This window comes from Sus scrofa, chromosome 12 (genome assembly GCF_000003025.6).
Source record: "Sus scrofa isolate TJ Tabasco breed Duroc chromosome 12, Sscrofa11.1, whole genome shotgun sequence".
Lineage (NCBI taxonomy): Eukaryota > Metazoa > Chordata > Mammalia > Artiodactyla > Suidae > Sus > Sus scrofa.
The window spans coordinates 8,038,473-8,063,496 of NC_010454.4; the positions used below are offsets into that span (position 1 = coordinate 8,038,473).

At 46.2% G+C, this 25,024-nt stretch overlaps 1 protein-coding gene across 6 annotated transcripts in view; it reads left to right on the forward strand.

Annotated features, from left to right (window-relative positions):
* Positions 1-25,024, forward strand: part of SLC39A11 (solute carrier family 39 member 11) — a 444,518-nt gene that overhangs the window by 278,741 nt on the left and 140,753 nt on the right. For all 6 annotated transcript variants that reach the window (XM_021066702.1, XM_021066703.1, XM_021066701.1 and 3 more), the window contains one exon: positions 16,357-16,527. In XM_021066702.1, the coding sequence (XP_020922361.1) occupies positions 16,357-16,527 (171 nt within the window). The remainder of the gene's footprint in view (positions 1-16,356; positions 16,528-25,024) is intronic.

Consider the following 25,024-nt stretch of genomic DNA (forward strand, 5'->3'; position numbering starts at 1 on the left):
CCGTAGACACTGGCACTCAGGGGCAGAGGGAAGGAGCTGAAACATGCATGTATGGTTCCTCCCCCCAAATGAATCTCTCAGGAAACTCACTCTGTTCTGATGAAGAGGTGTGAAGGGCAAAACAAAAGGACAAGAGTATTTAGGGGAAAATTCTTCCTCCTGGAACAAGAGGATGCAGGGAGGAGGCGTTCCACACCTGCCCAGCAGGAGCAGGCTGTCGGTTACAGGAAGATGGCAGATCTGGGGATAACGGTGGGGCAGCCTGCCCATGACTGGCTTGCTGATACCATTAAGGTTGCTGATACGGCTTGATGTATATGTCCATAAAATAGGCATTTGGATAACTAAATGTTGGTCTGTCGGTAGAGAGGAGAGGTAGACAGATAGACAGATAGATAGATAGACAGACAGGCTGGATCCTTAACCACTAAGCCACCAGGGAACTCCCAGTAGATAGGATATTTTGAAATGAGATGCTTAGCCTTAAATAGAACCGTAAACTCTTTGAAAATACATGCAGAATGTTCTGTGTGGATGTGTGCATGGCATTTTTTCTGGGAAAGAGAACCACCAGCTTGCATTATTCATTCCGCAAATATTCAAGTATCTCCTCTGCACCAGGTACCACGCTGGGCGCTGTAGGTACAATTATGAGCAAGGCTCAGAGCCAGGCGCCAGAGGTGACAGCCTTGCAAACAGATAACAAATAAACGGTGCACTGGAAAAATGCTAAGTATTACGGAAAACCAGCTTGCAAAAAGAACCCCCACTCCTCCATTTGTGTTCTTTTTCATATACCATTTCAATTGAGCCTGAAGCGGTGGCTCTGAAACCACTCACCGAGATAACATTTACATCACAGACGTCTCTGAACAAGAACTATTAGCCCTTTTAAGTTCAGCCAGCACTGGGCCGATTTTTGAGTGGTGATTTATAATTCCTATCCAGCTAGCTTTTATTATTCTAAACACCAAAGCTCACTTGAGGTCTGAAAGTTAATTGGTTGTGCTTGACTTTGGGATGATTTGGACAATAAGCACATCTTTTCTTCTGAAAAGAGAAAAAAAAAAAAAAAAACTGCCTTGAGTGTGTAGTCTTTGTTCTCTTTGGCTGCTGGAAAATCTGCATCTTGCCTATCTTGACCTCTAGCGGCTGATGGAAATCCGGGTGAGGACCGCTTATATGGGAGAATATTATGATATGGAATATTTTCACCCTTTATTGCTGTGTAAAGTCATGTTTCAAATAGTCTGAGCCAATTAGAAGGTGTGTGTGTGTGTTTGCATGTATATACGTACAGTTTAAATATGAAAAAATTGTCAGGATTTTTTAAAGGGGGTCCCCTCTGGGTGGTGAGTGATGTTTTTCTTTGTGCTTATCAATATGTTCTGTATTTCCTACAGTGGATGGGAAGTATGGTATCCTCAGAAAATATTTTGATACATTTCAAGGGAAAAATTAACTCCTTTATTTGAGGGCACCGAAGATTCTCTGGGACAAATTCTCTCGCTCTTCATTTAGAGGCTGTCCTTATTGTCCCGGTCTATGGGTGGAGGTTGGGAAGAGAACGAGGTGAAGAGAAAGAGGACTTTGTTGAGATAAGAGATGTTGCTAGTGCAGCGGGATGATGTCCTGAGGATCAGGGGGAGCCAACCCCAAGCACGTGGTTGTGTCTGTTTTCATAGCCCAGGGAGAGAAGAGAGAGGAGAGGTCTTAGGATGCACCTGCTGACCTGATTGGTTGGGGAAAGAGGGGTCTTATGACACCACTGTTGGTTGATTGGGGTGTTTAAGGCTCTTAAGGGGTGGGTGAGGAGTGGGCCACATACCTTTCCTAGTAGCGGGTAGAAGGGAGTAGGACAGGTTGCTAAGGAGGGGCTTGAGAACTATGTAACAATTGCAGTGGGACAGAAGAGGGCGGGAAGGGTTTGGTCATTTTTATCCTGGCAACGTTGATATCCTGAGATTCTTTTGAGTTTATATCCTTGAAGTCCCAACGTATTTTATGAGTGGTTGGGGTGTGCTGTCCGTGAAACTCACCTTGGGGAATTTCTTGGGCATGAACAGAGTTCTAGAAACTCTGGCACTGGAAACAGCTGCTCTCTTACTGGTCCGGGCTGAGTGGTCCTTTAGGCCAGCCCCGTCAGAGGCTGTCACTGGAAGCATAGAAGGTTGCTGCTGGAAGGGGCCCTGGAGTCCATCTGTGCTCACTTACACTTGGAAGAAGCGAAGGCCTTTAGCAAGTTAGGACTTTCCTAAGGTGATGTGCGAAAACTGCCGAGAGAGTTGGCCTGAGAGTTCTGTGCCATGGATTCCATTCCCTTCCCCATGTCCTTCTAAGGGAGCGGAAAACCTGGTGCAATTTTGATGCAGACAAGAGGTGAAAACATGGACGTCTGAGGACGCAAACAAGGCTTCCCTGTCCTAGACTTTCCCTTCCCTCCCCCTCCTCTCCCCCTCCCTCTGCCCCTCTGGCTGCTAGAAGTGACCTTGACTTGGCCAGTTGGATGGACCTGATAGCGAAGGGAGCAGCGGTTCCCACAGGAGAGGCCAGCATTTTAGGGCTCTAGGGGTAGAGGGTAATGTGGTGGCACTTTGTGGGTGAAGCAGGAAGTCCTGGTCTCCCTTGGCCCCATCTGGATTCCAAGATGGGTTCAGTGGCCTTTCTGGGTTGGTTCCATGAGCCCCTCCGGACTCTTCCAATGAACGAGTTGGTTTCTGTTGCCCACCATTGGGACTGCGCACAAGAAGCTCTTCCCACGGAAGCAGGACATGACCTTACGCTCTCCTTTGCATCCTGGTAGAGCCCCAGCTCTCTTACCCTCTCGGAACCAAGACAAAAGGCAAGTCCTAACCTGCAGGCTTGTGCCATCTTGTCCTTTTTGGTTGTTCCTCCAGTGGTTATCCTGGGTTCCAGCATCAATTGTTTCTACCCCCAAAGTACGAAAATCCACCGACCAAGAAATACTTGTGGAATTGTAGTCTCACTTAAGCCTTCTGAAAAGCACCACATTTTCCTTTCAGTATGTGGCCTTTGACAAAAGAAAGCTTTTGTTTTCCCATCGAGGTTTGCAGAATGTCCCACTGTTTGTTAAGCTTGGCAATGTGGATTCTCTTGATTGTAGCAGCTAAGAGTTAATTCATTGACTCTGTCACATTTTGATCCCTGGTGACCAACTTCTAGGCTAATTCTAGATATAAATGAGGGATTATGTTGACTTAGACCCTATAAGTCCCTGTATATAGACCCTGTATCGCCTTAGGGAAGATAAGAGAATGTCTTGGTTGAAGGAATTTATGTTTCTCTCAGGTCTTCTGCTAGTGATTACATTGCCTTGTGATGGCCTATATCTTCTTTTTAAAAAGGAAAAAGAAAAGGCTTTTTATTTGATGAAAGGAATGATGGTTCCTATCAAATAGTTCAGTTACTTTTCACCTTTCAGTTTTAAATCCTTTGCCTGTCCCTCTGGATGTTTGGAAAAAGTCATATGAGTCTTTAGGTGCCCAGCTCTACCTAAGAGTCAGGTATACTCCCCCATCTACTTCTTCGAGACGCCTAATTAGGCAGTAATATTTGGACTAAAGTAAATTTCAGTAGAGAGAAAATACCTCGACTAACTTGTAGTTGGCCAGTCTAAAACAGTAACTGTTATTTTTTAATCTTTTACTTATTTTTATTGAAGTATAGTTGATTTACAATGCTGTGTTAGTTTCAAGCGCAGTGATTCAGTTATGCACACATATATATGTGTGTATATGTATATAGAGATACACATATTCCTTTTCAGATTTTTTTCCCGTATAGGTTATTACGACGTATTGCGTATAGTTCCCTGTGCTATGCAGTAGGTCCTTCCTGGTCATCTGTTCTGCATAGAGCAGTGTGTGTATGTTCCTCTCAAACTCCTGCTTTATTCCCTCCCCCAGCATTTCCCCGTTGATAACCACTAGTTTGTTTTCTAGGTTGCAGCAACATGGATGGACCTAGAGATTATCATACTAAGTGAAGCAAACCAAAAAAAGTAAAACAGGGTTCCCGTCGTGGCTCAGTGGCTCATGAATCCGACTGGGAACCATGAGGTTGCGGGTTCAGTCCCTGGCCTTGCTCAGTGGGTTGGGATCCCGCGTTGCCGTGAGCTGTGGTGTGGGTCGCAGACACGGCTCGGATCCCTAGCCTGGGAACCTCCATATGCCACAGGTGCCACCTGAGAAAAAGGCAAAAAGACCAAGAAAAAAAAAAAAGTAAAACAAGTATCATATAGCTTATATGTGGAATAAAAAAAAAGATACAAGTGAACTTATTTACAAAACAGAAATAGACCCACAGACATTCGTTTTTTAGAGTTTAGTCTGTATCAGAATAATGTTGGAATGAGAGTGCAGAGGCATTTGGCTTGTACAATGCAGATTCCTGGGCCCTTCCCCAGAGGTTGTAATTCAGTAGCTACTGGGCGGGGTGCTGAGGGATCCATAGGTCATCGTTTTAAGAGATACAGCGGAGATACCGTGGTCTGGGCTGTTCATCTTTATTCTCAGAATTAGAGGAGATGGCAGAGCTGCGTTATGTCAGAGCTGAACGTAGAACCAAAGGACTGTTAAGGTAATATTAGCAGTTGGAAATGAACCCTGAAATAGGTGCTGTTCTCGTGGGCACCTCCTCCTCGACCTGGTAATTTGCAACCGTATAAATCAAGTGAGGAGCCATCCTCTTTCCAGGAGAGGCTGAGAGTCTTTTGCAAACCTTAATAAGCATTCTTCAGTTCTCCAGAAGGCCCTCTCTCTAATGAGGGGGCTGGAACCCTTTTGCAGCAAAGGTCTTCTGCTGCTGGATCCCCCCCAAAGCTGTGAGGCTCTCTTTCCCTCCCGGGGTTCGCCCTGAACACCATGTGTCGGGTGAGTGAAGAACAGTAAAGGCAGCTCCAGTAAGTCCACCTGGGTTAGTTTTTTTGAGCACAGTTAATTCATCAGGAATGAGCTCATGTTGATAACATCGTGGTTTGTCCCTTTAAAGTAGAAGAGAGCTGACCTGGTAGGTGGACGTTTTCATCTTATTGGAAACCTTGGCTCTGCTGACCGAGAGTAGAAATGATTGCCTTGCGAGCTCTTTGGAACAAGCAACGTTTCAGTGGGTGGTTTGCTTAATGGATGAGAAATCTTTAGCTAATAGTGAACCCATCTCTTCTGATATGCATTTAATTTTTTACCAATTATGCGGATCTCTTTGTTTCTGTGTAGTAGCGAAGTAATTGCTTATTCATAAGCATCAAAAGTAAGATATGGGTGGCTTTCAGTGCCTGGAAAATATGTACTGGCTGAAGAGACAGTCTCATCAGCCCTCTTGTGCAGACCACATTTGACCCTCTGATAATCGTGTGGGTTGTGATGATTAGGTGATAAATGGAGGTGTCTATTGTAGTTGCAAAGATTGTAAACACGTTTACCATCATGTTTCTTTAACTCCAGATGCTTCTCTGCCTAAAGGTTAGTAACCAAGCATAATAAATACTTCAGTTATCTTTCCATGAAGTGTCCTTCGTCTCTAAAGGAATCTTTTCCTACCCTGGATCATCCAGGACCCGTGCGGGGCTTCCTTGAAAAACTTTTCCCTGAGATGAGTGTGTGGCTGCTTTCAGGGAAGGGTGCAGTCAGCTTGTCCAACTTCTCTCCGCACTAGATCTTGGACCCTAAATTGGGCACTAGTAGAACTGTTAGACCACAGGACACCCAGTTAAATTCAAATTTTATTTATTTTTATCTTTAATTTTTTTAATTTTTTTTTTTTTTTTTGTCTTTTTGTCTTTTCTAGGGCCGCCTCCGCGACATATGGAGGTTCCCAGGTTAGGGGTCGAATCAGAGCTGTAGCCGCTGGCCTACACCACAGCCACGGCAATGCCAGATCCGAACCGTGTCTTTGACGTACACCACAGCTCATGGCAATGCCGGATCGTTAACCAACTGAACGAGGCCAGGGATCGAACCTGCAACCTCATGGTTCCTAGTTGGGTTTATTTCCGCTGCACCACAACGGGAACTCCAATTTTTTTTTTTTTTTTTTGTATTCTCTCCTTTTGAACAGACATTTTTCAATATTGAGAGAGAAAAGTAGCTTCCAGGACCATACCAGGTATAAGTAAAGCAGATGACACTTTTGAAAAATTCTTTTATTGAAGTATAGTTGGTTACAATATTGTATTAGTTTCTGCGGTAATGCAAAATGACTCAGTTATACTTATATACATTCTTTTTCACATTTCCCATTATGGCTTGTCACAGGATATTAACTACAGTTCCCTGTGCTATAAAGTAGGCCCTTGCTGTTTATCCATGCTATTATGCATACTGATTTGCTAATGCTAACCCCAAACTCCCACTCCATCCCTCCCTCACCCCCCTGCCCCTTGGCCACCACAAGTCTGTTCTCTGTCTGTGAGGCTGTTTCTATTTCATAGATATGATCGTTTGTGTCATATTTTAGATTCTACATATAAGTGGTACCATTTGGTGTTTGTCTTTCTCTGATTTACTTCACTTAGTATGATCTTCTCTAGGTCCATCCATGGTGCTGCAGTGCCATCATTTCATTCTCTTCATGGCTGAGTAATATTCCATTGTATATATACACCACATCTTTTTTTTTTTTTTTTTTTCCCCCTAGGGCTGGCGCAGCATATGGAGGTTCCCAGGCTAGGGGTCTAATCAGAGCTGTAGCTGTCAGCCTACGTCAGAGCCACAGCAACGCGGGATCCGAACCACGTCTGCAACCTACACCACGGCTCACAGCAACGCCAGATCCTGAACCCACTGAGCAAGGCTGGGGATCAAACCTGCAACCTCATGGTTCCTAGTCGGATTCATTAACCACTGAGCCACCTCGGGAACTCCAGTACCACATCTTCTTTATCCATTTATTGTTGCTGGACGTTGAGATTGCTTCCATGTCTTGGCTATTGTGAATAGGGCTGCTGTGAACATAGGGTACATGTATCTTTTTGAATTACAGTTTGTCTGACACTTTTTATCAAGGCACTTTGTTGTCCTGAGGAATGTCAGAGAGGAATTTCGTAAATGCAGGCTGAAGCTCCAGCTTGACCAGGTGCATTCGTCTGTCTGACGTGTGATAACACCTGCTGCTCCGGCTCCACCCCAGTGCTCACGGACAAACTTAAACGGACCCCAGGAACACGACTCCTGTCTGTAAGGAATTAGCTAATCATATTCTCATTCCTTAAAGAGGGCGCCTTTGGACGGAGGACCTTTCACAAAAGAGGAAAGCAATATGCCTGGAACTATGAAAAATGTTCAATTTCACTTGTAGTCAAAGAAATACAAATTAAGGGAAATGTCATTTCCCCCATGAATGAATACATTTATTTTTAACCGAGAAATACCCAGACTGACGAAAAAACAGCATGATGAGAACTTGCATACTCTGCTCAGGAAATTGTAAATGGCATGGCCTTTCTGGAAATTAATTAGACAAATGCATGAAAGTTCTGTGATTGACAGTTCAACTTCTGGGAACTTTGTTCAAATTTCAGCTTGTTTGTAGAGGTGAAAGGTTTTACAGTGGTATTTATAGGAAAAAAATTTGAAATAGCTTAAATGCCCAGTGGTATGAGAATATAAATAGTAATTTGTATTCCTTGAAATGCTTATAAAGGTTTTTTGTTGTTTTTTTTCAATCTAATGGGGGAAATGCTTGTGTTGTTTAGTGGGAACAAAAAGAGTCTACAGTTGTATAATATGATCATCTCAGTTATATAAAACCACATAAAAAAGCACAGAAGGAAATATGCCCAACTCAATTTTTTTTTTTTTTACCTGATGTGATTTAAATTTTCTTCTGCATACTTTTAGGTTTTCCAAGGTTGCTTGAATATGCGTTTATTTATATCTTTATAATCAGAAATGAGCTTAAGAAGTTCCTGTTGTGGCTCAGCTGGAATGAATCTGACCAGTATCCATAAGAATGAGGGTTTGATCTCTGGCCCTGCTCAGTGGGCTGAGGATCTGGCATTGCCATGAGCTGTGGTGTAGGTCACAGATGCAGCTTGTATCTGGCATTGCTGTGCCTGTGGTGTAGGCCAGCAGCTATAGCTCCGATTCGGCCCCTAGCCTGGGAACTGACATATGCCACAGGTGTGGCCCTAAAAAGCAAAACAGACAAAACAACAACAACAAAAATTGGAAAAAAAGAAGAAATGAGGTTATGGGAAGGAGAGTTTTATTTGGGGTACCTGCCCAATGGCTGACTGGCCCTGCCTTGGCCAGTTAAACCCATTTAACTTATTAAATTGATGACATTTAAATGAATGTCCTGCCAGTTGGTTTTAAGCCAGGACTTTGCATTTGCAGCCTGTGGTGCTGGTATTTCCGAGGGGTCCTGGGGGACCTAAGGACAGTCCTGGGTGAGTGGCCTGGTAAGGAATCCCTCCCAGGGAAGGCACCCCAAGCAGCATTTTTCCTGCCCTCTTTCCACTGTCTCTTGACCAGTAGCAGACAGCATTTTATCACCAATCTGCAGCACTCCCCCCTTCCCCGTACCTGAAGGCTGAGTCACATCTCAAGGGCCCACTGGGTTTTAAAGACAGCATTTAAGGCAAAATGTTCCAGGGTCAAAGTCTCTCCACCCCTTGTAGATCCCTTTTCTCCCCTAAACCACCACGACTTACCTCCTGCCTCTCCCACCTCCAGAAAATCAAAAGCCGAGAGTGAATTTGTTTTTCTCTCCATTTCTATTGACTCCTCTCCTTTCTTGGGAAATTGAAGCCAAAATTAGTTTAGAGAAGTAATATTGGCAGGTGGAAAGGGAGCAATGGGTAAATGGAGGGAATTTTCCCTCATTTCTTCTTCTTCTTCTTTTTTTTTTTTTGTGTTTTTGTCTTTTTTTGTTGTTGTTGTTGTTGTTGTTGCTATTTCTTGGGCCGCTCCCGCGGCATATGGAGGTTCCCAGGCTAGGGGTTGAATCGGAGCTGTAGCCACCGGCCTACGCCAGGGCCACAGCAACGCAGGATCCGAGCCGCGTCTGCAACCTACACCACAGCTCACGGAAACGCCGGATCGTGAACCCACTGAGCAAGGGCAGGGACCGAACCCACAACCTCATGGTTCCTAGTCGGATTCGTTAACCACTGCGCCACGACGGGAACTCCCTCTTCTTCTTTTTTAATGTCCACATATGTCGGGTTTTTCTGGTTTTGTTTTGTTTTGTTTTGTTTTTTGTTTGTTTTTTTGAGTATAGTTGATTTTCAGTGTTGTATTCTCTTGTTTATTTTCAGATGCATCTGTCTACATTTGCATTTGTCAGATGCACATATGACACAGCTTTGCTGTGTTCTATATTAGGAGATCATTTGTTGGCCAGCAATTACAAGCAAGCAAGCCCTTAAAAGATGTAAGGATCTTTGCAAAAAGATAGGACTTTTTCCTCACACGCTAAGCTCTGTTTCCTGGGATAGGTCAGCCCTTGTACATGTTCCAGTGGTCAGTGTGAATCATGAAGCCGTAAAACAGAATTGGTGCATGAAGTCAAGGAGGTAACTTTCCCTGAGTTAGTTGTCCATCCTGGGCAGGAGGGAGCGGAAGGAGTACACCCCCGTGTGGCAAGAGAGAAGCAGTGCATCTGTTAGTGCCTGGAAGAGCAAGAGGGACCGACCACTCAAACTTGAATAAAAAAGAAAATGTTTTGCAAATGATAGGTTCAGACCTAAACAAAATGCTCTCATGTCATTAAAAACTAGAGTCACAGAGGCTAAGAAATTCAGAAAATATTTCTGTAGTTTTAAATGAAACAAGTAGAATATGAAACTATATTTGAAGATGTAGAATCAGGAGTTCCCCTTGTGGCTCTCTATGAGGATGCGGGTTGGATCCCCAGCCTTGCTCAGTGGGTTGAGGATCCAGCATTGCTGTGGCTGTGGTGTAGGCCAGCAGCTGCAGCTCCCGTTTGACCCCTAGCCTGGAAACTTTCAGAGGCTGCAGGTGCAGCCGTAAAAAGAAAAGCCATAAAGATGTAGAATCGGTTGCAATAGCTAACATGAATGGTACTTTCCATGTGCTGGGCACCGAGCTAAGTGCTTTACATATATTTTAGTTCTCATAACAGCCTTCCTAAGTAGATTTGGTTATGAAACTCATCTTACTACAGAGGCACTGAGGCGCAGATAGAGCACTTTTACCCCAAACCTTTATGACTGATGATTGGCAGAGCCACAGTGCTGTGGTTGACAGAGCTGCGTTCCCACAGTGGCCAATGGCCTAGCATCTGATCTCTTCGCACTTGCACTGGCTGCACCTCTGCAGGACATCAGTGTGCAGATACTGGACAAGGGGTAGGGACAGGTGACAGTGTGTTAGGGGTATCAGTGACTCTCTCTGGGGAATGGTCTTTAATATAGTTTTATTTACAGCCTACACAAGAGGAAAGAGTCCGAGTTGGGATAGGTTTAAAGACAGAAATAGGCTTTCATTTTGGATCTCTCCGAGCTGAGGGCTCTTCTGCCAAGACTGAGAACCACCCTGGCTCTTTCTCAAATTTCCATCTGGCTGCTCAGAAGGGCCTCCACAGGCCTCAGTTTCTCTACGTGCCGAGGTGGAGGCTAACCAATGTTGAGTAATTATTTCACGTTCACTGGTTCCAGTGCAGCCTTGCTTACATAAAGGTAGTCGTGCCAGTCCCATAAACGATGGAAGCAGGAGAACCAAATTTCTTAGCAAACATTGTCACACTCAGGTTGAGAGTTGAATTTCTGGCCCCCCAGGCTCTCCTGATTCTCTGGGAAACGAGGAGGGGAAAATGCGGGTGAATGGGCCCTCCTCTTCCCCGGTTTTCGCTCAGCCTTTCGGTTTTGTTTGCACGCATCGTGCGGAGTGCATGTATATCGCTGACTACTCTTCATCTTATGTTTTGTACCAGGGCTTTAGAAAGAAGGGGTTTTGCCAGCGATTCGAAGTTTTCTGTATTTAGCAGATGAGGATTTTCCTCTTTGTGCCAATTCGATCAAATCGTCTCCAATGATAGCTTGGGGCCGTTTTGAAAGCTCTTGTGGCTGGTGATTTGTTCATTAGTGTTGCCCTGTTCATTGGCGGCCTGAGGTTCCGTCACTGGGCCGATTAGATCTGGCCAGCCACATCATCACGGGGACAGCAAACGTCCTGTGTTCCTGCGGAGTCTGGGCCCAGGGGTTGTGGAACGAAGGTTACCGTGGCATTTGTATAGCAAGACGCTCTCAGTCTGAGGCCCTCAGATCCATAAGGATTCAAAGATTATTTCAAAATCGTCCTTGCTTTTTTTTTTTTTTTTTTTCTGGAGAGAGAACTCTGTGTCCTTTGTACTTTCAAAAGCATCACTGATCCAAAATGGTCTAGAGCCTGTAATCTAAAGACATTAAGGCCTGGAGTTCCTGCTGTGGCTCAGTGGGTTAAGGACCTGACGACATTGTCTCTGTGAGGATGTGGGTTCCACCCCTGGCCTCGCTCAGTGGGTTAAGGATCCGCTGTGGCATAGACCACAGATGTGGCTCGGATCCGGTGTTGCTGTGGCTGTGGCTCGGACTCAGGGCCTTTCGCTTCAAGGGGAGGAAGTCAAACCCTGGGGGAGGGGCTTGCCCAGGCAGCAGTTTGGCTTGTGGCCACCAGACCCCACTCTGCTTTTGCTGTACAGTATGATGCGTCGGGACAAGAATCACGTTCCTTCTTTGGGGGAGAAGAAAGCAGAGGGAAGATATGACCAATAAGGCCACCCCGTGATTCAGGGGGAAAAGGAAGCCTTGGACTGGTCTGTCTGGTGCTCCCCTCTGGTTCTCCTTCTCAAAGGCAGAAATGGGGTGCCTTTCCTAGAAGGTGAAGTGGAGAGTGACAGGCTGAGCCCCAGATCTGGGCCCCTTCTTTGTGTGGATTCACCGATGCTTGAATTTAAATTTTTTGAGAAAGTGGTTTTGGTGATGCTCAACTTTGAAGTTTCTCCACCTTCCTGGAAGGATTGTGACCCTGTGGCCCATCCTGGGTGCTAACAAATGCTTCCTGCTTACAGCTGCTTTACACTTAAAATAGGAGTCTGGTGGGCTAAGAAACAGAGATTTCAGGAAACGTTTTCAGATTTGTCTATCAGCGGGAGTGATTTTTTTTTTTTTTTTTTTTTTGTCTTTTTAGGGCTGCACCCGTGGCATACGGAGGTTCTCAGGCTAGGGGTCTAATTGGAGCTGTAGCCGCTGGCCTACACCAGGGTCACAGCAATGTCAGATCCCAGCTGCGTCTGCGACCTATAGCGCAGCTCACGCCAATGCCGGATCCTTGACCTGATGAGCGAGGCCAGGGATCGAGCCCGCAACCTCATGGTTCCTAGTCAGATTTGTTTCCCTTGCAGCATGACGGGAACTCCAGGAATGATTATCGAGATGAGGTTTCCACGGAGCCCTTTCTGCCTCTGGTGTCACACAGTGCTGGCTCACCAGACCCTCCATAAACTAAATGTGTGGATTTTAAGCTCTTAGACGTTGCTGCGATGACCGCTCTCGCTCCCTTTTTTGGCGGGCAAAGGAGCAGGTCACCACTCCACCCTGCCACCCCCAGTCAGCCACAGGCCCTTGGTTAAGAGGTGGCTTCTGGAGGTGAAGGACCTGGCTTGTCTCTTGAATCCCTCTTGGACCCACTGTGTGACCTGGAACCAGTGACTCCACCTCTCTGTTCTTCAAATTACTCGTTTATTAAGGGCGATGCCCTCCACTTCTCGAGGCTTTTGTAAGGATTGAGGATTCATTGAGAGTAAGTTCTTGGGATCAGCCATTGTCCAGTGTCTCTGAGGCGTATTTTCATTTCTGAACCCAACATTGGCTGTTCCTTCCCCCAGGTGGCCTTCCTCTCTGCCAAATCCTACTTGAAAATTGCCCTAGGCCATGCGTCTTCTGGGAAATCTCACAGGTGTCACTCTGGCACACCCCTAACCTCATGCCAGGCTCAGCCACTGCCTCCTTCAGTGGCCATCCTCTGTCCATGGCGCTGGCGTTTTACTAGCGCATGGGCAATGGTTTAACCAGCCTTCCCAGGAGAGGAAGAAGATTCGCTGCTCAGGAGGCATCCATGCTCTCGGTAATGATTTATTTGGACTAATTTTCCTCGTTGCAAATCATTAGCGGCTGTTACCAAACGGTGGCTTGTTTAACTTTCTCAAGTGTGCCAGGTGTTCATGCCTTGCCGTTTCTCACCAGGGGCACCAGCGACATCAGCTTTGACACATCGGGACCCCAAGGCAAGCTCCGTTAATGACTCTGTGCCTCTCAGTGGCCCTGTAAAATGCCTGTTTGGTGCTTGGATTTGCTAACGTGGCCCCATCCCCATTACTCTCTGTGCGTTATTTGCAGGAGATTCAGAGTCAGGTCCTTTGGTGACACTAGATTCAGAGTCAGGTCCTTTGGTGACACTAATGAGAATAAGTGTGGCCTTCAGTGCTTGTTAAGAGTGTGCATTTCTGTCCCTTAGATTTAAAGGAATTGATTCGTGTCTTCCCTGTCTGCCCTCAATTAAATTATAAAATCCCAAAGGGACAAGTTGTTCTTTTTTGTCCCCATCAACTCCCACTAGAGAGTGTCCGGGGCAGGGCTGTGGTTCAGAGGAGGCCCGAGGAGTCCATGATGTCCACTAACTGGCCCAGGAGGCAGCTCTGTGCCCTCCCACTCCCTTCCTGGCATCCAGGCCTGTCTGCTTGTGTCTTCAGTGTTTATGGGCTTGAAATCCCACATGTTTCGTTCAGTTTCTCTGACCAGCCAGCGCGACCTGAGCCATCAGGTGTTGTCACTTAAAATGCACAAAAACATCACCCCCTCACCATGTATGTGCAGAAATACACACTGTGCATATGCACACAAAGATACCTGATATCTTTGGAAGATGGTACCCAGTGGTAATAAGATGCTTGTGTGTGTGCATGCGCAAGTGCACACACACACACACGCACCGCACACACACACACACACACACGGTACAGACACCACACTGGATATCTACCTTCAACTAAATATTGTCTAATTGCAAACATGGTCTGTTGCAAATGTTGTCCATCTGGTTTCTCCAGAGGCCAGTGTTGTGAGTTGTGGCTGCTGACCATTGGCGGGCTGGCGACCCTGGGATTTCAGAGGGGCAATAAAAGGCCCTTCTCCCGAATGTGTCTGAGATCCAGCCATTTGTAAGAGAACCACCTGGGGCCACAGCTGGGGAGGAGTGAGTCTCTCTTTGGCTCTTTCTTGCTGCTCAAGCTACACCGGCTCGGTTTGTGTAAATAAACACATAATAATTTTTCAAAATAACAGATTTTTTTTCTTTTCCTGTTTCTGACATGTAAACCCATATTCCACTAAGGTAGGTTCATCTGAGAAGGGAATCAGAGGTTTCTGCAGTGTATATAGTGTGATTCTGGTCCTGCAGTGTAGACCGAGGGGGTGGCCTTGCTTTACAGTGGGGGGAAGGAGAGGCCGCCCCAGATGCCCGGGTCAGGGATAACGGAAGCCTCCAGCTTCCTTGATTTGACTTTGGGAAGCATTTTCTGCAGTTTTCAGCTCAGAGATAAGATTTATTTTGCTTGTGAACAATCTGTCAGTGGAGAAGGGAAGTAGGTGCCATGGAGAGTTCCCTCCTACCCTTCAAGTTCATGACCATTAACTTGAGCGAGGCAAGTCCCCCATTGGAGCAAAGCGTCAATCAAGCTTCTGCTGTTTCCTCCACCTGGGGAGCCACAAAATTTATGAGAATGAAAGGGAGCACTAGTAATCCCCCTGGGACAGCAAGCCTAAACCGGGCTGTGGGGTTGCCCTGCTCCTGGTGGGTATCTAAAACACCGTTCTGGTGACCTGTCTGTGACATCCGAGCCAGGCTGGGCAGGTTCAGATGATGCAGACTCTTCTTTCGCTTTGTGCCACCTCGTGTTTAAGATTTGCTCAAGACCCTCCTCCTCCAGGAAGCCTCCCCTGCAGAACTTTCCCATGCTGTGGACTGCAGGCTGGATACCCTGCCTCAATCTTGTTCTCCTGTATTTCAGATCCAGGCAGTTTGCCTCCATTAGGAACCAACAAATAACCCAGGAGGCAGTGGGTATTTGGGATAATTGGCCCCAAGAAATGACACCCTTCAAATATACACCCAAAGGGGAGTTTTTATTTTTTAATTTCAATTTTAACTTATTTTAATTGAAGTGTAGTTGATTTACTGTACTGTGGTAGTTTCAGGTATACAGCAGAGTGGTTTGTTATGCATATATATTTGTATATATTCCTTTTTTTCAGTTATTTTCCATTATAAGTTATTACAAGATATTGAACATAGCTCCCTGTGCTAGACAGGAAATCCTTGTATCTACCTTATAGATGGTAGTGCACGTCTCTTAATCCTATATTTCCAATGTATCCCTCATCCCCCGCTTCCCCGCAAAGGGGGATTTTTAAAAAGAAGATTCACTGGTGAAACTCAAGGGCTGGGTACTGTTGTCGGCCACGAGGATCAGAATGTCTGACAGTACCCAGGCTGACATGTGTCTTTCTTTCTGTCTGTTCATCTCTCTCTCTGGCTGCACAGTTTCTCATCTTTCCTTGTCTCTGTACAGCTGCTTCCTTCTGTCTCTCCAGCTGCCTCCTCTTCCATGTTTGCATGGTAGAGCATGGCTGCCCTGACATCACATGACCTTTCGGATGCAGAGCCACCACTGGAGTCACCTGGTCCTTTTCCATCCCAGTCCCCCATCCCTGGGGAGAGAATCTGATTGGCTGGGCCTGGCATCTGACTTGGAGTGTGACATGGAGAGAGGTCACCCCTGATATAATTCTGCAGGAGAGAGGGGACGTGTGACCACAGCCACAGTCCACACACAAGCATTTCGTACCATCCGAGCACTCTCCCGCAGCCTCTCATTTAATTCTCACAGAACCCCTATGCCATAGCCCCATTATTATTCCATTTTATGAATCAGCAAACCTGAGGTTAACCTCAGGCGCAAAGAAGTTAAAAAGAGTCTGTTTCACACCACGCAGCTGATGAGTGCCTGAGCCAGGGAATGAGCCAGGCAGCCTGGTTTCAGAGCCTCTGCTTCTGAATTACTACTCAGGACTGCTTCTCTTAAATAGGCATTGCTAGGATGCCCCATTTTCATCTTTCTACCCTCTTTACTACCTTACATTGGGGTTCAAGGTCTGTTTGATGAATGAATGAATGAGTGCATGAAGGCATGAAGGACCAAACAGAAGCACACACGGTCCATTAGGAAGTTAGGAAATAGCCCATTTCTGGCCCTGGAAGCTTCCTCAGGCTGCTGCTTGTCCAGATACTGATCTGTGCGTTTTCAAAGTACTCTCTCTGTCCTTCTCTTTTTGTCCAGACAAGAGTGAGAACGGTGAGGCATATCAGAGGAAGAAGGCGGTAGCCGCTGACCTTCCTGAGAGCCCTGCTGCCCCTGTGCCATCTCAGGGGAACCTGGTGCAGCCCGGCGGCAGCAGCTGGAGGAGGATTGCACTTCTCATCTTGGCCATCACCATACACAACATCCCAGGTGAGGCTCACCCCAAGCAATCCAGTCACCCTTCTGCAGGTGAAGGAAAAGGGGCTTGGGCAACTGTGACGTGGGTCCTTTCTCAAAGGGCTGGGAGAAGGAGTGCACATCTTTCTTGAGTTTGGTTTTTGGGTTACTAGTTCTAGATCGGTCAATGTATGCTAAAACTTCCTGATTCAGTTACTTCAAATGATTTCACTCCAGTTTCCACTTATGAGTAACTTTCTTTACATATTTGTTACCAAGTCCTTTGGGCATCAGTTCGTAGCTGTTGCCCGACTTCTGTGGAATGTGCCTTTCATGAACATGGGATGTCTCTGGCTCTTCTTAATGCTTTTTTAAAGTATTGACGTCAATATAGTTCACACGGATGTTTGTTTTGCCTGCTTTCTTCATGTGGACATCTTTCTGAGATGTCCTTACTGTTACTGAGTCTAAGTTTGTGCTGCTCACTGTACACCAGGTCAGTAAATCGAGAGAGGAGTTGCTGAGGCAAGGAATAGGGACTTTATTCAGAAAACCAGCAGACTGAGAAGATGATGGACTCATGTCCCAAAGAACCTACTCGCCTGAGTTAGAATCCAGGCTTCTTTTGTACTAAAAGAGGAGGGAGTAAAGCCAAATTATGTCCTGGTTCAGGTCAGCCTTGGGAGGGGACGTGTTCACTTCTTCCTGCCTGCAGTCGTTCACAGGTGGGCCTGATCAGAATGTCTCCTGGGAGCTAAACAAAGGTCTTTCGGCTTAATGCTCATTACATGGGAGGCAGGGTTCCCAGAGATGGGCCATGATGTACAGTTTAAGCATCTTGGCAGTATCCCTTTCGTGATTAACTTGTAATGACTACAACGGTTCTTCCCTATTACCGATCCTTTCCTTTATAGCATTTCAGAGTATTTTGTTTTCTGTCTTTGGCTTTATCTTGTTGGAAAAAAAAAGTATTGGTGTTCTATTTCAAAAATAGTGTGTTTTACATAGAGTCACTAGAAAACACAGATGGGCGTAAAAAGGAATAAAGATATTATATAAAACCCATGGGACCCTGAGGAACTCTTTGGGTTACATTTTGGAATTCCAGCTCGACTATTTACTGACTAGTTTATCTTGACAAATGACTCCAGCTCTCTGGACCTTGGTTTTCTTATCTGTGAGGTGGGGACAGTGCTACTAATGAGATGACTGGGATATTATTTACAAAATAAACTACATTTATTTTGATAATTGGATAAGATTACACATATATTCACACATAGTATATATATATATATATATATAGTACTTGGGCCATTTGAGCATGTGAAAAGTAGTAGCTATTATTAGCATTAATAACACCCCCAACTCCTTCAATCTTGAGTTCTTAAACATTCTTTTTTTTTTTTTTTTTTTTTCTTTTTAGGGCCACACCTCTGCATATGGAGGTTCCCAGGCTAGAGGTCAAATCAGAGCTACAGCTGCGGGCCTGCACTAGAGCCACAGCAACTTGGGATCTGAGCCGCCTCTGTGACCTACACCACAGCTCACAGCAATCCCGGATCCTAACCCACTGAGCAAGGCCAGGGATCAAACCGACAACCTCTTGGTTCCTAGTTGGATTCGATTCCACTGCGCCACGTCTGGAACTCCTTGAGTTCTTAAACATTCTGATCCCTCTTTCACAGATTTGGAACTCAAGTTTGAGTGATAAGTTTGCTCTGGGAGAAGCCCTGGTGACATATCATCTGAGCCCTTGCAGAGTCCATAATGTCAACCTTAATGTTCCCTATTACAGGAGCAGAGACTTGACTGGGCAAGCTTGCTGCTGGCATATATTTCTCCTTGAAAACTCAGAGCTGTCGCTCTGTTGTCTTCTGGCTTCATTATTGTGGAAACAAAGGCCACAGCCAAACTCAGAGTATTGCCCTGTGGGTAACCTGAAATTCTTTTGCTGGAACAGTAAAGACTTTCTGAGGTCACCTTTAAAGAATGAACAGTTCCATAGGTTGTATATTCCAGCATGTATACGAAACCTGTCAAAACATTGTCTAATGACTTTTTGAGCTCGGATCTTCTTCTAGATGTGAAGTGGTTTCCTCTGTCATTTCTGTCCAGATCTCAGGAATTTCTATCATATGATCATGGAGGCTGGTTTGCCCCCAGTTTTTTTCAGCACTCTCTCTCTCTCTCATTTCCCTCTTGGCTTTTCCCCTTTGGGCTATAAGGAAACTATGTTGGTGGTTTTTCTAGAGTTTGCTATTCAATATGGCTTGAGATGAAGTCTCATGTAGGACTTCAATGCACAGATCTGACCAAAGTGGATTTCCTGGGTGGTAGGATCTGGTCACACCCGCAGTATCTTAAAGAGCTCATTGGAAGACCAAGGGCTCTGCAGAGGGCAGCTCCAAACCCTCCATGGTCACTTTCAACGTATAAGCTGCTGGTCATTCGAGAAGAGAATGCCTTACACTGTCTTTTCAGTGGCTGTTTTTGTGCCCTTAGGACCCCTTTAACTAACTGAAAAAAGAATAAACATCTAGGAGTTCCCATCATAGCTCAGTGGTAATGAACCCAACTAGTTTCCATGAGGACGTGGGTTCGATCCCTGGCTCTGCTCAGTGGGTTAAGATCCATCATTGTCATGAGCTGTGGTGTAGGTCACAGACGCAGCCCAAACCCCACGTTGCTGTGGCTGTGGTGTAGGCGGCAGCTGAAGCTCTGATTTGACCCCTAGCCTAGGAACTTCCGGCAGCTGAAGCTCTGATTTGACCCCTAGCCTAGGAACTTCCATATGCTGCGGGTGCCCTAAAAAAGAAAGGAAGAAGAAGAAGAGAAAGAAATGGGGGCGGGGGAAAGAAAGAAAAAAAAAAAAAGGAATATGGATCCGTTCAGTGGGTTTAGAGCCATGCTAGATGGTCGCGTATTACTGGCCTGAAGGGTCCTGTAGTGATTCTCTGTCCCGCTAAAGAACAAAACAGGGAGTTCCCGTCGTGGCGCAGTGGTTAACGAATCCGACTAGGAACCATGAGGTTGCGGGTTCGGTCCCTGCCCTTGCTCAGTGGGTTAACTATCCGGCGTTGCCGTGAGCTGTGTTGTAGGTTGCAGACGCGGCTCGGATTGCACGTTGCTGTGGCTCTGGCGTAGGCCTGCGGCTACAGCTCCGATTCGACCCCTAGCCTGGGAACCTCCATATGCCACAGAAGCGGCCCAAAGAAATAGCAAAAAAAAAAAAAAAAAAAAAAAAAAAAAAAAAAGAACAAAACAGGTTTTCTAAGATCCAGAGTTCATGTGATGGGCTCTGAGTTTCTGGGAACAAGCTTTCCTTTGATGGACCCTTCCTGAGCCACACCTGCTACTATTCTTCTGTTTTCCCATATACTCAACTGAAATGGTTTCCTGCTCCTTTTTTTGTCTTTTGTCTTTTGTATTTTTATGACCGAACCCACGGCATATGGAGGTTCCCAGGCTAGGGGTCCAATCGCAGCCAGAGCTACCAGCCCACACCAGAGCCACAGCAACGCCAGATCCAAGCTGTGTCTGTGACCTACACCACAGCTCACAGCAACGCCGGATCCTTAACCCACTGAGCAAGGCCAGGGATCTAACCCACAACCCCATGGTTCCCAGTCAGATCTGTTTCCGCTGCGCCACGACGGGAGCTCCATCCTGGCTCCTTTTGAGAAGGTCAGGGAGAGTCAGAGTACAACACTCTCTTAAATGTTTTTTGACTCCAGTGAGAACTTGGATTAAGGCCAGAAACAAAAGTGCGTTTGCAGGAAAATGTGTGGAATGCACCAAAATTTGATGATCAGCATGGATTCCAATATTACTTCTTCCCCAGCAAGAGAACCTCTTCTGCCTCTTTGGCATTTCCAAGCTCAACCCTGTGTCCTTTCTCTGGAAGATGCAGAATTATCTTTCAAATCGAGGACTGAGTGGCTCATAGGAATCTCAACTGAGCTGGCTTCACCAGGAGTGAGGTGGTAATAGCCATAGGCTCGGTAACCTGGAAAGGAGCTGGCTTTCCTAGATCGAGAGGTCCAGGGCAGAGGAAATTTCTTTCCCAGTCTTGCCTTTAATGAATTGCATTTGAATAGTGTGTTCTATTGCTCATAAAACATACCTAGATCCCTGACCTCTTTACTTAACACTATAGCAGGGGAGATGGACAATGAACATAGTAATAAGAAGTGAATTACACATTGTTAGATGGTGGTTAGTGCTATAAAGAAAGAAAAATGTCGGAGTTCCCATCGTGGTGCGGTGGAAATGAATCTGACTAAGAACCATGAGGTTGCGGGTTTGATCCCTGTCCTTGCTCAGTGGGTTAAGGATCCATGGTTGCCGTGAGCTGTGGTGTACGTTGCAGATGCTGCTCGGATCCAGTGGTGCTGTGGCTGTGGTGTAGGCTGGCAGCTGCAGCTCCGATTAGACCCCTAGCCTGGGAACATCCATATGCTGCGGGTGGGGTCCTCAAAAGACAAAAGAAAAAAAAAAAAAAGAAAAGAAAGAAAAATGCCAACAGGGCAGTGGAGATGGTAGCATATTACAGGCAGGAGTTGTGATTTTAAATAGAGTGGTCAAGCTGTGTCTCACTGAGACCTCAGTGAGTCAGCCATTCAGATCTCTGAGGGAGAGCCAGCGTTCCAGGCAGAGGGAGCAGCCAGTGCAAAGGCCCTGAGGCTGGAGCATGTCTGGCATGGGATCCCATTCTGGTGTCTACTGAGTGTGGAGCCAGTGGGATTTGCTGATGGATTGGACATGGGGTGTGAGAGAAAAAGAGGAGCCAGGAAGGACCCCAAGGTTTCAGGACAGACCAGCTGCAGAGATGGAGCTGCCATCACCTGAGATGGGGAAGGCTGCCAGGGAGCAGGTTTTTGAAGGGAATGTCAAGAGTTCAGTTTTGGACCGTGTGGCATGGTTGCTGTTAGATATTCAAGTGGAAATACGGACCAGCAGTTGGATATAGGAGTCTTGAGTTGGGGAGCAAAGTCTGCACTGGAGGGATACATTCATGAATCATTGGCATATCAACAGATGACTGGGTTAAGAAGATGTGGTACATATATATAATGGAATACTACTTAGCCATAAAAAGAATTAAATAATGCCATTTGCAGCAACCTAGATGCAACTAGAGATTTCACACTAAGTGAAGTAAGTCAGAAGGGAAAGATAAGTACCATATATCACTTATACGTGGAATCTAAAATGTGGCGCAGATAAACCTATCTACAAAACAGAAACAGACACACAGACCTAGAGAACAGAACTGTGGTTGCCGGGGGCTGGGTGGGGGGGAAGTAGGATGGACTGGGAGTTTGGGGTTAGTAGATACAAGCTGTTACTTTGAGAATGGATGAGCAATGAGGTCCTGCTGTATAGCACAGGGAGCTATATCCAATCTCAGGATAGAACATTATGGAAAAGAGTATTAAAACATATAAATATAACACACACACACACACACACACACACATATATGACTGTATAACAGAAATTGGCACAATATTATAAATCAACTATAATTTTAAAAAATTAAATAAAAAATGTTATTGAAAACCCGTGACACTGGGGCTCGTTCCCAGAATCTTGAGCTCCCAACTTCAGTCTAAAGGGAAGTTCACTCACCCACAGTTATCTCCTGGCAGCTCTGGGCAGTTTGATGAGAACCATTTCAAGAGCTTGTCTGTTGCCCACTTACCTTTGAAAAGGTCTCTTCTTTAACACCAGCCTTCATGGTTTATTAAAAATTTAACTAGAGCTTTGATGTTCCCTGAGACTCTGGGTTTTAAGATAGAGCTTCACAGCGACTAAATGGCTAATTGATTTTTTTGAAGTTTTTTGTCTTGGCTGGTTCCGTTTTATATGTCCCAGGGATGTCATTTTGTTAAAAAAAAATTTTTTTTTAATGTGGGGGGGTAAAAGGAAAGCTTATCAGCGCATGCGCTGTCTCCTCGGAGGTTTTTCTGGAGCGTGCTTGCGCAACCTCATGGCCTTGGGTTCCTAGTGAAGACACAGGTGCAAGGACAAATGAGTCCTTAGGCTTCCATGGCTCCCAGTCCCGTCCCACCCCACCCTGCCCCCCAAGAATCTGATGAAAGCTATGGCCCCCTTTGGAAGGGAATGCTGCCCATAAACCAGTTTGCAGGCTGTTTGGGGTGTCCCCAGCTCCCGGGGAGGAAAGCGTCCCCCTGTTAGTGGAACAGACTGTGCAGCCGTGCAAGCAGTTGCGGTGTTTTGAGAAGAAAGAGTGATGACTGGATGGAGGCCGGCAGACCGGAGCCCGGCCGGCCGTGGGCGCCCGCGGGTGGCGGGGCTGCTCGCTCAGCCCCATGTGCAGGGGCGGCGGTGCACCGGGAACTGACATCCGAAGGAAACATGAAACCACCCACTCTGCAGCCTTTGGAACCCACTGCCTCTTAAAGGGCTTTTCCTGCAATACCCTATGGACCACTGGGCTCTGAGGCATCCACAGATTGCTGGGCCTTTGGAAAACAAGTTCCCTTTCTGTGTCTGAGTGTTTGACAGTGTTACTCACTCTTTCCTTGGTGATATGTCCCCTATCCTGTGTCTGCGTCTGTAGTGGCAGTTAGTTAAATGTATTTGTTTCCCCCATAGATGGAGCTTCTGTAAAGAAGGCCAGTGCTGTCTTCTTTTTTGGATCCCATGTTATGGTTTTTATTGAAGCAAATTGTATATATTCTGGCTCCTGAGATGGTCCATTTGGGGACCCGGCCTCCTTTCTAGGAAGGGAGAGGTCATTCAGGATCAAGTGTCCCAATTCTCTATATACCTGCACCACCGGGGAGGGGGGCTGCTGAGGGGCAGCATTTAACTTCTGTGCATCAATGGACTTTCCTTTCTGTTCTGAATGACTTACAAAGGTCCGTAGAAGAAGAGCCTAGGTGATCGCAGACTTTTTATTTTTCCCTCATCAGAGCCAAGAATCAAGTTCACTTTGCTGGCTGTCGCAGTGACACATGCAGAGCTGGGCGGGGGAAGGCACTGCTTGTGTCTCCAGAACAGCGCAACTGTTAATTTTAATTATTTGGCTTGTCTTTATTGTCAGCTCCTAATAGACCCCATTTCATGGCTTTACATGAAATGCTTGTCATTTCCTCAGAAGGGATTTTTTGTTTGTTTCAGGGAATAAAACCTCCCAAATGGATGCACTAAAATTTCCAGAGTGGTTGGTTCTTCGTGGGATTCTGGAGTTCCAGGATTAGGGATCGTTTTTATTTTCTTCATGTTTTTGTGAGCTTTCTAATTCAGCTTTTCTGTAATGAATATTTATGACTGATGTGATCAGATAAAAATGCTTTCGGAAGCGGGACCTCCATCACCTAAGAGCTTCAACATCCCTAACCCTCTGAACACACACAAAGAGCACAGAAGTAACATGTATTCCCTTGGGGCTGAGATAATCGTATCGGGGTTGTTTTAATTACTGGTAGGAGACAGAATGAAGGATTGTATCAGCTTCCAATGGCTGCTGTAACAAATCATCAGAAAAGTGGTGGCTGAAAACAGCCCTGATTTAGTCTCTTAAGGATCTGGAGGCCGGAACGTCTGAAATCGCTTTCACTGGGCTGCAGTCCGGGGATTGGCAGGGCCAGGCTCCTGTTGGAATCTGTCCCTTGCATATTTCAGCTTCTGGAGGCTGCTGGCATTCCTGGCCTTGCAGCCGCATAGCTCCAGTCTCTGCCGCTGGGGTCATGTGGCATCCTCTTCCAGATCTAATCTCTCTCTGCCTCCTTAGAAGGATGCTCGTGACTGTAAGCCAGGTCGGGCCCACCCAGGTCATCCAGAGGTGTTACCCTTATCCCCAGATAACCCAAGGTAATCCCATCGCAGAGTCTCCTTTGCCAGGAAAGAGGAGACTCTCGGATTCCAGGGAGTGTTGGTCGTGTGAACCTGCCAGGAGGATTGTCCAGCTGCTGTGGTCTCCACAGGCTGCCAGGGCGGCTTTGGAGAGGCGGCACTTAGACTGCGCCGGAAGGTGCCAATAGCTAGAAAGACGAACCTACTGAGACTTCACTTTCCCAGGGCAAAGACTGAACAGAAAATTTTGCTATTAGCTGTGGACATTTCCAGGGAAGACACGGATGCAGCAGTCTCTGCTTGATGTTTCTCTGCTTCCAGAAACTGGAGGGGTGTTTTCTACAGCCAGAGACCCAGACTCTGTTAGTGAGTAAGCTGAGCCCCACTCAAAACCACAAATCTGGCAGGCATGAAACGCCCTGATGACATCAGCGGCCACCACTTCCCGGGGCCTTTTGAAGTTCCAGACATGAGGCGCTCTACTTGCATAATTTAGATATTTGTACCCCAGAGAGGTTAGAGCCTAAGTTCAAGGTCACACAGCAAGTGCTGGTGGAGCGTGACTCGCACTCATCTCTCTGTGTGGCCCCCGGTCTGCCTCTTGCCAGAGGGAGCTCTGCTGCTTCACTTTCAGTGCTTTTACACCAGCCTTTCAGCGATGGCCTCAGCCAAGTTCAGCAAATGCTTCTCCCTTTTGAAGCTT